This window comes from Rhinolophus hipposideros, assembly GCF_964194185.1.
Source record: "Rhinolophus hipposideros genome assembly, chromosome: X".
Classification (NCBI taxonomy): domain Eukaryota; kingdom Metazoa; phylum Chordata; class Mammalia; order Chiroptera; family Rhinolophidae; genus Rhinolophus; species Rhinolophus hipposideros.
The window spans coordinates 35398120-35409115 of NC_138046.1; the positions used below are offsets into that span (position 1 = coordinate 35398120).

The 10996-nt window shown below is 39.9% G+C and overlaps 1 protein-coding gene across 1 annotated transcript; it reads left to right on the forward strand.

The window, feature by feature from the left end:
- Positions 1 to 270: 270 nt before the first annotated feature.
- LOC308494543 (large ribosomal subunit protein uL30m) lies at positions 271 to 887 on the forward strand. The gene has a single exon (XM_081042321.1). It carries the CDS (start codon positions 318 to 320, stop codon positions 822 to 824), a length of 507 nt encoding a protein of 168 aa, XP_080898447.1. The 5' UTR covers positions 271 to 317; the 3' UTR covers positions 825 to 887.
- The last annotated feature ends 10109 nt before the right edge of the window (positions 888 to 10996 follow it).

Consider the following 10996-nt stretch of genomic DNA (forward strand, 5'->3'; position numbering starts at 1 on the left):
CACTGACTGAATGGGAGATTTTTGCAAACAGTGCTTCCCATAAGGGGCTAATATCCAAAATATACAAATAACTCATGAAGCTCAACAACAAAAAAACAAAGAACCCAATTGAAAAATGGGTAGAGGACCTGAAGAGACTTTTCTCCAAAGAGGACATACAAATGGCAAATAGACATATGAAATAACGCTCAACTTCACTAATCATCAGAGAAATGCAAATAAAAAACACAATGAGATATCATCTCACACCAGTAAGAATAGCTGTCATCGGCTTGACTTCCTGTCGACGGCCTGTTCAGAGAACAGTTACCACACTCATGGCGGGGATTTTACGCTCACTAGTTCAGAGGCCCCCAGGCAGACTACAAACTGTGACAAAAGGTGTGGAGTCTCTCATTTGTACAGATTGGATTCGTCACAAATTTACCAAGTCGAGAATTCCAGAGAAAGTGTTTCAGCCGTCACCTGCTGATCATGAAAAATATGGTGGGGATCCGCAGCACCCTCATAAACTGCATATTGTTACCAGGATAAAAAGTACAAAAAGACGTCCATATTGGGAAAAAGATATAATAAAGATGCTTGGATTACAAAAAGCACATACTCCCCAAGTTCACAAGAACATCCCTTCAGTGAATGCCAAACTGAAAGTGGTGAAACATTTGATCAGAATCAAGCCCCTGAAGTTGCCACAAGGACTTCCAGCAGAGGAGGACATGGCTCACACGTGCCTGAAGAGCACTGGGGAGTTAGTCGTGCAGTGGCGTCTAAGTCCCGTGGACCCGGACACAACGAGTCCTAATGCCAGAGTGGTTTCAGATTAACACGTGCAAACCCTTTGTATGTAAAGATGGTGAGAAAGTGTTCTCATTAAAATATATTATAGATGCCAGTCAAAAAAAAAAAAAAAAAAAAAAAAGAATAGCTGTCATCAACAAGACAAATAGTAACAAATGGTGGAGAGGGTGTGGAGAAAAAGGAACACTCATACACTGTTGTTGGGAATGCAGACTGGTGCAGCCGTTATGTAAGGCAGTGTGGAAGTTCCTCAAAAATTTACCAATAGAATTACCATATGACCCAGCAATCTCTCTCCTGGGTATCTACCCAAAAAATTTGAAAACATTTATACATAAAGACACGTGTGCTCCAATGTTCATTGCAGCTTTGTTTACAGTGCCCAAGACATGGAAACAACCAAAATGTCCTTCGATAGATGAATGGATAAAGAAGTTGTGGCATATATACACAATGGAATAGTATTCGGCAGTAAGAAAAGATGATATAGCAACATTTGTGACAACATGGATGGATCTTGAGAGTATAATGCTAAGTGAAATAAGTCAGACCCAAAAAGCAGAGAACCATATGATTTCACTGATATGTCGTTTATAAACCAAAAACAGCAAAAGAACAAGACAAACAAATGAGAAACAGAAACTCATAGACACAGACAATAGTTTAGTGGTTACCAGAGGTTAAGGGTGGGAGATGAGGGTAAGGGGGATCAAATATATGGTGATGGAAGGAGAACTGATTCTGGGTGGTCAACACACAATGGGATTTATAGATGATGTAATACAGAATTGTACACCTGAATTCTATGTAGATTTACTAACATTCGTCAACCCAATAAATTTTAAAGAAAAAAAAATTGCACAGGCAGTGCCATGTGCAGATTTCTTAGTGGCTTCTGTTAGATGGCCCAAGGTGGGGCATGGGCTGCAGCTGAACATGACCTGCAGTGAGTCCCCTCCCAGGTCGCTGTAGACTGGTGCTCCCAGCAGCCAGCTTCCTAAGGAGCTAGAACATCACCCAGCTGACCCAAGAATGACACACAAAAGGCACAGATTAGGCAGGCACCAGGGCCCTACTGAAGCAGATCCTGCTCTGTAGGGGTATGCACAAACTACCACTCCACCACTGTAGTCAAGGTCAGTTCGCACAACCAATAAGCCCTAGAGTCAACCCCTTCCACTGATGTGCAAATATCAACCAAGGTTCAACTACCAGAAGAGGACACACACAACCCACACGAGAGGCCTACCCGAAGTGCATGGCTCAAATGACAAGGAAGATAGTGCCACTGAGACCAATAGCACACCTACTACATAAGGCCACTCAACTAAGACCAGGAGACATAGCCTGACCTACTACTATATAGAAACAAACACAAGGAGGCTGCCAAAATGGGGAGACAAAGAAATATGTGCCAATTAAAAACAACAGAACATAGCTCCAGAAAAAGAACTAAGCAAATGGAGACAAGTAACCTACCAGACACAGAGTTCCAAACACTCGTTATAAGGATACTCAAAGATCAGGGAAAACTTCAACAAATAAACAGGAAACATAAAAAAATGAGATAGAAAGTAATTAAAAACCAGTCAGAAATAAAAACTACAACAATAAAAATAAAGAATACATTACAGTGGATAAACACTAGATTAGATGAAGCAGAGGATCAAGTCAGTAATTTAGAAGATAAGGTAGCAGAAAATAATCAATCAGAAGAGGAAAAAAAAATCCAAAAATTTCAGAAGAGTTTAAGGGGCCTGTGGGACAACCTTAATTGTACCAACATTCTCATTTTAAGGGTACCAGAAAAAGAAACCATTGACAAAATAAAGAAGCAACCAACCAAATAGGAAAAATTTTGCAAACAACACCTCCAATAAGGGATAATTTGGGATAATACCCCAAATATATAAGGAACTCATACTAGTCAACAACCAAAAAAATAAACTATGCAAATAAAAAGTTGGCAGAGGACCCAGATAGATGTTTCTCCAAAGAGGACATACAAATGACCAACAGACATGTGATAAAATGCTCAACATCACGGATCAATAGAGAAATGCAAATAAAAACCACAATGAGATATATTACCTCACCCCAGTTAGAATGGCTATCATAAACAAGACAAATAGTAACGAGTGTTGGTGTGGCTGCAGAAAAACAGGACCCCTCATACACTGTTGATGGTGATGCAGACTGTTGCAGCCTTTGATGGAAGGCATCCCAAAAATTTTAATTTTAAAAATTGCCATTAAGACATCATGTCAGAAAAATGGTGGCATGAGGTGAGCCTCTTGAAATTTACTCTGGAATTTACAACAAATAGTACAACTATAATTCCACAAAGGACTCCCTGTGCAGCAGACAGGCAAGACTAAGAGGTGGGCCACTGAAATCACTTAAATGTGGGCAAATTAGGTGAGCAGGGGAGGAAGGAAGCACGAAGTCCTGAGATGTGGGCCACACGGATGCAGGACACGTATCAGAGCTTGGAGCTCCAAGCTTACTGCATTCCAAAACTACCGCAGCCTCGGGAGAGGGAAGAACTTAGACTGCTATTGCCCACTGTCCCACCTGATGGATCAGAATATAAAGTGGCTGAACCCAACGCTCAGAGCAGAGATCTTGGAGCAAAGACTCAGTAAAGAAGGGTGAAAATGGTGGTTGAAGTTTGCGCTATGGAGCAGACAATGGAAGGCTTAGGCACTGAGTCTAACCTCCCCGTCCCACCCTCCCAGAGCTCACCCCACCCCGACCATCCCAGTGCTAGAAAAAGAACAACAGCAGTGTCACATCCAAAGAACAGAATGTTTGCAAGTCAAAGAACTGTGGTCTTCAGCCACAGACTCACAGCCCAACTAGTTCAGGCAAAGGACAGGGAGCTTTGGATGCAGGACTGGCTGTGGTGATTGTCACTGCCATTGCACTGGACCTCTTCTCACAACCCACCACTCTCCTGTCACCATCTATCTGGGCAGATCCTTGCAGGAGTAAACAGAGCCGCTAAAACACACAGATTCTGCATATGGTGCAGGAAGAACTTTGGAACCTCAGAAGCTCTCCACATCCCCCAACTGAGGCAGTGCCCAGTGACTTAGACAAACTGCTCACAGAGGAGAAGATCACCTTCCAGGGAATCCCCCCATTGTGTGTGAAGCCAGAACAGTGAAGTTAAAATATTACACTACAGTGTGAGAGAGAATAAAAGGCTGAAGTCAAAGAGAAAATGTAAAAGTCTACCAACACCTATAGGAAAACAAAAGAAAGATTATTTTCTATCACCCTGTTGCAGAACCCACTCCTGTAGATGCCTGAGAAGACGGGTAATAATTCATTAATTGCCAAGGATAACAAACGTAACAAGAGGGCTCAAAGAGAAAATGAAAAGTCTCTGGAAAATGCACTTAAAGACATATAAATCTGTAACTTAAGTGACATAGAATTCAAGATTGCAGTTCTTAAAAAAAAATGAGATTGATGAAAACACACACAGGAAGTTTAATGAACTCAGAAAAACAAACAAAGAACATGATGAACATATTACCAAAGAGACTGAAATTTTAAAAAGAACCGAATAGAATTTCTGGAGATTAAGTACTCAATAAAAGAAATGAAGAATGAAATAGCCAGCTTAGATAACAGAGTTGACCAGATGGGCAAAAGAATCAGTGACATAAAAGATAGAAATCCGGATATGACACAGATGGAAGACAAGAGAGACTTCAGACTTAAGAGAAATGAAGGAAGTGTACAAGAACTGTCTGACTCCATCAGAAAGAGCAATACAAGAATAATGGGCATACCAGGAGGACAAGTAAGGGAGAAAGGAAGAGAGTACATTGAAACAAGCAGTCAATGAGAATTTCCCAAACTTGTGGAAAATACTGGATTCTCAATTCGAAGAAGTAAACAAGAACACAAAATTACCTCAATCCCAACATGTTTTCTCAAAGGCACATTGTATTGAGGCTATCAAAAATTAATGACAAAGAAAGAATCCTCAAGGCAGCCAGGACACTTACCAACATTTATACCCCCACTCAGGGAGCACCAAAATATACCAAGAAACTGCTAACAGAACTAAAGGGAGAAATTGACCAAAACATAATTATATTAGGAGAACTAAATAATTCATTGACAGGTATGGATGGATCATACAAATAGAAAATCAATAAAAAAATGGCAGCCGTAAATGAGACATTAGATGAAATGGCCATAATTGACACTCATAGAAAACTTCATCTTAGAACATCAGACTAAAAAAGTCGCCGACAGCAGCGCACACCAAAAACAGCAGCAGTGCAGCAGCACCCCAACTACACACAGGAGTCCAGGGCAGAAAGGGGAGCACAGAAGCCAGGAGAACAGCTAAGAGAGTCGTGGAAGGTTTGCTTAGGGTTGCGCTAAGTGGGCGAGCGGAGTAGGAGAGGGAAGAGGGAAAGAAAACACGCCGCACACCCCCCCACACGGTAGAGCCGTGACCCTGCAGCACACTGCTGCATGGGAGCCCCGGATGGAACAGTGAACACAAAAGCCAGGAGGTAGGCTCTTTCCCTGCATCCCACGGATGATCTCGCTGCAGGGGCGGGCAGCTATTGGGCCCTAGGGCAGAAAAAGAACACATATTCAACAACTGGGCCCCTCCCCCCACTCTTCCAATCCTACCCCCGCCCTTCCAGAGACTTAAACTGACCCCTGAACTGAGGAGTGGTGTCAGATTACAGAGGACCCTTAGTGCTCAGGCTCTGGGAAGACTGGCAGCCAGCTCTGACCCACGGAAAAGCCTGGGAAGAGTATGATTTTTGCTGGGCTAGGAGAGAAGACACTCCTCCACCCCCAACCACCACCTTTTCGGGCCTGCAGGAAGAGTGTAACACAGCTGGTCTGGGAGAGAGAAGACCCCTCCATCCCCAGCCCCCACCCTTTCTGGCTGGCCTGGGGCAGGGCAAGGCCAACTGTGGAGGCACTCCCTGAGATCAGCAGGGAGAAGCAGCAAAGGCAGCTTCTGGCTTTCAGCAGCTCAAAAATCTCCTGCCCGCCCTCCCATCACACACAGAGGAAGTGTTCTAAGTCTCAGGAGTACTGGACATAGGTCTGGTGGTGCTACTCTCAGCGTGCATTTGTGCAGGCAAGGGCAGAAACAGCACTGACTCACTAAAGACTGTCATCCAGACCCCTCAGTCCCTCGCATTTAAATCTACAGTCCCAAAATCACTCTGGGCACCAGGTGAACAGCACTGCCTGCGCAATAGGCAGGGGACTTTTTGGCACTGCGGAGGACAACATGGAGATTACTTCTTGGTGGGCTTAAGCCAAGACTGGTGCTACTGTTTGTTTGCTTTGCTTTGTTGTTTTTGTGGGTTTTTTTCTTTTCCCCTTTTTTCTTTTTCTTTTTCTTTATCTTTTGTTTTTTGTTTTGTTTTGTTTTGTTTTTATTGTTTTTCGTTTTGCTTTGCTTTGTCTTTATTTCTTCAATATATTTGCCTGTGTTGAGTGGGGGTTTTCAGTCGTTTTGACATGTGAATATACTTGATTTTTTTTCTTTGTAGTTGTTGTTGTTGTTGTGCTTGGTGATTTGCTTTGTTCTGACACTGCTCTACCAGGACCCAGCTTAAGGGGCACAAGATTCAACACATCCGGAAACCAGAGTATTACTGGGTTTGACCTATAAGTCACACACCCAGAAGGAAATCTCTGCAGCCACAACAGTCCATAAAGGTCAAACCTCATTCAAGTAGTCAACCCTCACCAAGGAGAACACTCTGCTGTGGGCAGAGCCAAGTCTCAAAACCAGTCAGCGTAGGTGTTAAACCCACCTACTCACAAGCAAAAAGCAATTGAAGTTCTTCTTGAACAGGACAATATTCACAACACAAGAGTCAACTTTGGAGCACACACAGAGAAGAAGAACGAAGTAGTGCAAGTCAAATATAAAGGACACATACTGCATAAGATAATCCAGCAAGAACTAGAAACTCTAGGGGATCTATCTAATACATCAAAGCAAACTGAAAGAGTCAGTCAGAATGGGGACACAAAGAAACATGCCCTAAATAAAAGAACAGAAGAAACCTCCACAACTGGAACCAAATGCAGCATAGGTAACCAACCTATCAGAGACAGAGTTCAGAACACTGGAGATAAGAATGTTTAAGGACCATAGAGAAGACATAAAGAATGATGTAGATATCATAAAGAACAACCAGTTAGAACTAAAGAAGGAGGTACAAATCGTAACAAACAACCAGTTAGAACTAAAGAACACAATCATCGGAATTAAGAAATCACTTGAAGGAATTACCAGCAGGTTAGATGAAGCAGTGGATCGAATCAGCGACTTAGAAGACAGGTTAGCAGAGATCAGCCAAAGAGAACAACAGAAAGAAAAAAGAATAAAAAACAATGAAGATGGGTTAAGAGACCTCTGGGATAACATCAAGCGCAACAACATGCGCATCACAGGAATACCAGAAGGCGAAGAAAGGAAGCAAGGGATTGAGAACATATTTGAGGTAATAATGTCCGGAAACATACGTAACCAGATGAAGGAAACCAACATACAACTCCAGGAAGTGCAGAGAGTTCCAACCAGGATAAACCCAAACAGGTCCAGACCAAGACACATTACAGTTAAAATGGCAAAGATTAAAGACAAAGAGAGAATCCTAAAATCAGCAAGAGAAAGACAGAGGGTTACATACAAGGGAACTCCCATAAGACTATCAAATGACTTTTCTACAGAAACGTTGAAGGCCAGGAGGGAGCGGCAGGAGATACTCAAAGTGATGGAACACAACAGCCTACAACCTAGATTGCTTAATCCAGCAAGGCTATCATTTAAAGTTGATGGAGAGATAAAGAGCTTCCCAGAAAACAACAAACTGAAGGAATTTATTAGCACCAAGCCAGCATTGCAAGAAATACTAAAGGAATTCTGTAAATAGAACAAAGACGAAACCAATCTAACTACAAATTTTTAAATGACAATAACTATGTACCTATCAATAATCACTTTAAATGTAAATCTTTGAAATGCTCCAATCAAGAGACATAGGGTGGCTGAGTGGATAAGGAAGCAAGACCTTTGTATATGCTGTATACAAGAGACTCACCTCGATCAAAAGACACACACAGTCTGAAAGTGAAGGGTTGGAGTAAGATATTTCATGCAAATAGAAGCGAAAAAAAAAGCTGGAGTTGCAATACTTATATCTGACAAAATAGACTTTAAAATGAAGAACATATTAAAAGACAAAGATGAGCACTATATAATAATAAAGGGATCAATCCGACAAGAGGACAAAACCCTAATAAACAATTATGCACCTAACATAGGAGCGCCTAAATATACAAAACAGGTACTGACTGACATAAAGACAGAGATCAACAGTAACACTATCATAGTAGGGGACTTCAACACACCTCTGACAACAAAGGACAGGTCTTCCAGACAGAAAATCAATATGGAAACAACAGACTTAAATGATACATTGGACCACTTGGATTTAATCGATATTTTCAGAGCATTTCACCCCAATGCTGCTGAATACACGTTCTTCTCAAGCGCACATGGAACATTTTCCAAGATAGATCATATGTTAGAACACAAAACAAGACTTGATAAATTTAAGAAAATTGAAATCATACCAATTGTCTTCTCTGACCACAGTGCAATGAAATTAGAAATGAACTACAGGAAAAATAACTGGAAGACACACCAATTCACGGAGGCTAAATAACTTATTAGTAAATAAAGAATGGGTCAAGCAGAAGATCAAGGAAGAAATCAAAAGATATCTCGAGACAAATGAGAATAAGAAAACGACGACCCAAAATCTATGGGATGCTGCGAAAGCAGTCATAAGAGGGAAATTCATAGCACTGCAGGCCTACCAAAAGAAACAAGAAACATCACTAATTGACAGTTTATCTTCACAGTTAAGGGATCTGGAAAACAACAGCAAAATAAACCCAAAGGGAGCACGAAAAAAGAGATAATAAAGATCAGAGCAGAAATAAATGAAATAGAAACCAGAAAAACAATACTAAAGATCAATGAATCCAAGAGTTGGTTCTAAGAGAAGGTAACCAAAATTGACAAACTTTTAGCTAGACTCATTAAAAAAAGAGAGTGAGGTCCCAAATTAATAAAATCAGAAATGAAAAGGGAGAAGTGACAACAGACACCACAGAAATACAAAAAATTTTAAGAAACTACTATGAGCAACTATATGCCAACAAATTTGACAATCTGGAAGAAATGGACAATTTTCTAGAGGCGTACAACATTCCAAGTCTAACTCAAAAAGAAACAGAGAACCTGAATAGTCTGATTACCAGCAGGGAAATTGGATCAGTTATCAACAATCTCACAAAATCAAAAGTCCTGGACAAGATGGCTTAATAGGTGAATTTTACAAAACGTTGAAAAAAGAATTATCACCTATTCTCCTCAAGCTCTTCCAAAAAATCCAGAAGGAGGGAAGACTCCCAAATACTTTTTCCGAAGCCACTATCACTCTGATCCCAAAATCAGACAAAGACACCACAAAGAAAGAAAACTACAGGCCGATATCTCTAATGAACATAGATGCAAAAATCCTCAACAAAATACTAGCGAACAGAATTCAGCAATACATTAAAAAGATCTTTCACCATGATCAAGTGGGATTCATCCCTGGTATGCAAGGGTGGTTGAACATCCCCAAATCAATTAATGTGATAAACCACATTAACAAAATGAATAATAAAAATCACATGATCATATCAATGGATGCAGAAAAAGTATTTGATAAAATCCAGCAATCATTTATGATTGCTTAAGAAAGTGGGAAGAGAGGGATCATATCTCAACATAATAAAGGCCATATATGACAAACCCACAGCTAACATCATAGTCAATGGGAAAAAGCTAAAACAATTCACCCTATGATCTGGAACAAGGCAAGGTTGCCCACTAGCTCCACTTCTATTCAACATAGTGCTGGAAGTTCTAGCCACAGCAATCAGACAAGAAAAAGAAATATAAGGCATCCAAATTGGTAAGGAGGAAGTAAAATTATCATTATATGCAGATGATATGATACTATATATAGAGAGCCCTAAAGACTCCACCAAGAAACTATTAGAACTGATAGATGAATTTAGTAAAGTAGCAGGATATAAAATTAATATTCGGAAATCAGTTGCATTTGTATACACCAATGATAAAATAGCAGAAGGAGAAATTAAAAAAACAATTCCATTTACAATTGCTCCAAAGACTATAAAATATCTGGGAATAAATCTAACCAAAGGTGTAAAAGATCTGTACTCAGAAAATTATACAACACTGAAGAAAGAAATGAAAGAAGACATAAATAGATGGAAACACATTCCATGTTCATGGATAGGAAGAATTAATATAGTTAAAATGTCCATACTGCCTAAGGCAATATACATATTCAACGCAATTCCTATCAAACTACCAACGACGTTTTTCACAGAAATAGAACATATAATCCTAAAATGTATATGGGACCATAAAAGACCCCGGATAGCCTCAGCAATCTTGAGAAATAACAACAAAGTGGGAGGTATAACGATACCTGATTTCAAACTATACTACAAGGCTACAGTAATCAAAACAGCATGGTACTGGCATAAAAATAGACACATAGATCAATGGAACAGAATAGAGAGTCCAGACGTAAATCCATGCCTATATGCCATCTAATCTACGACAATGGAAGCAAGAATGTACGATGGGGTAAAGACAGTCTGTTCAATAAGTGGTGTTGGCTTGGAAATCAGAATATGTTTTGGTGAAGAAAAGGAGCTCAGGAAGTTACAAATAATAAATTTGCAATTTCTATTTATTTAAGTAGTATATGCTAATATTCATCCTTTACTAATGTATCCTTTGCTAATGTTTAGTAAAGCTTGCTAAATTTTAGTAAATCTTGGGGTGACTAAAACATTGAATTTGAATCTAATTGACAAATTAAACCTTGTTATTACACACAGGATTTTCCTTTGTTAATGTATATTTGCATATCTTTGCACTAATAATAAGAGTTATATTTTTGCCCTATACGTCAAGTTTCAGAATCACTATAGAAGTAGTATCACTAATAATATAATTACTTAAAACAGATTTAAAATGTTTATGCATTTTGTTTTGTCCTTAGTAAATTTTTATTCCATTGGCTTTGCACAA

What these genes read in the sequence shown, in the direction of transcription:
- LOC308494543 (XM_081042321.1), top strand. Translation starts at nt 318, where the DNA reads ATGGCGGGGATTTTACGCTCACTAGTTCAGAGGCCCCCAGGCAGACTA.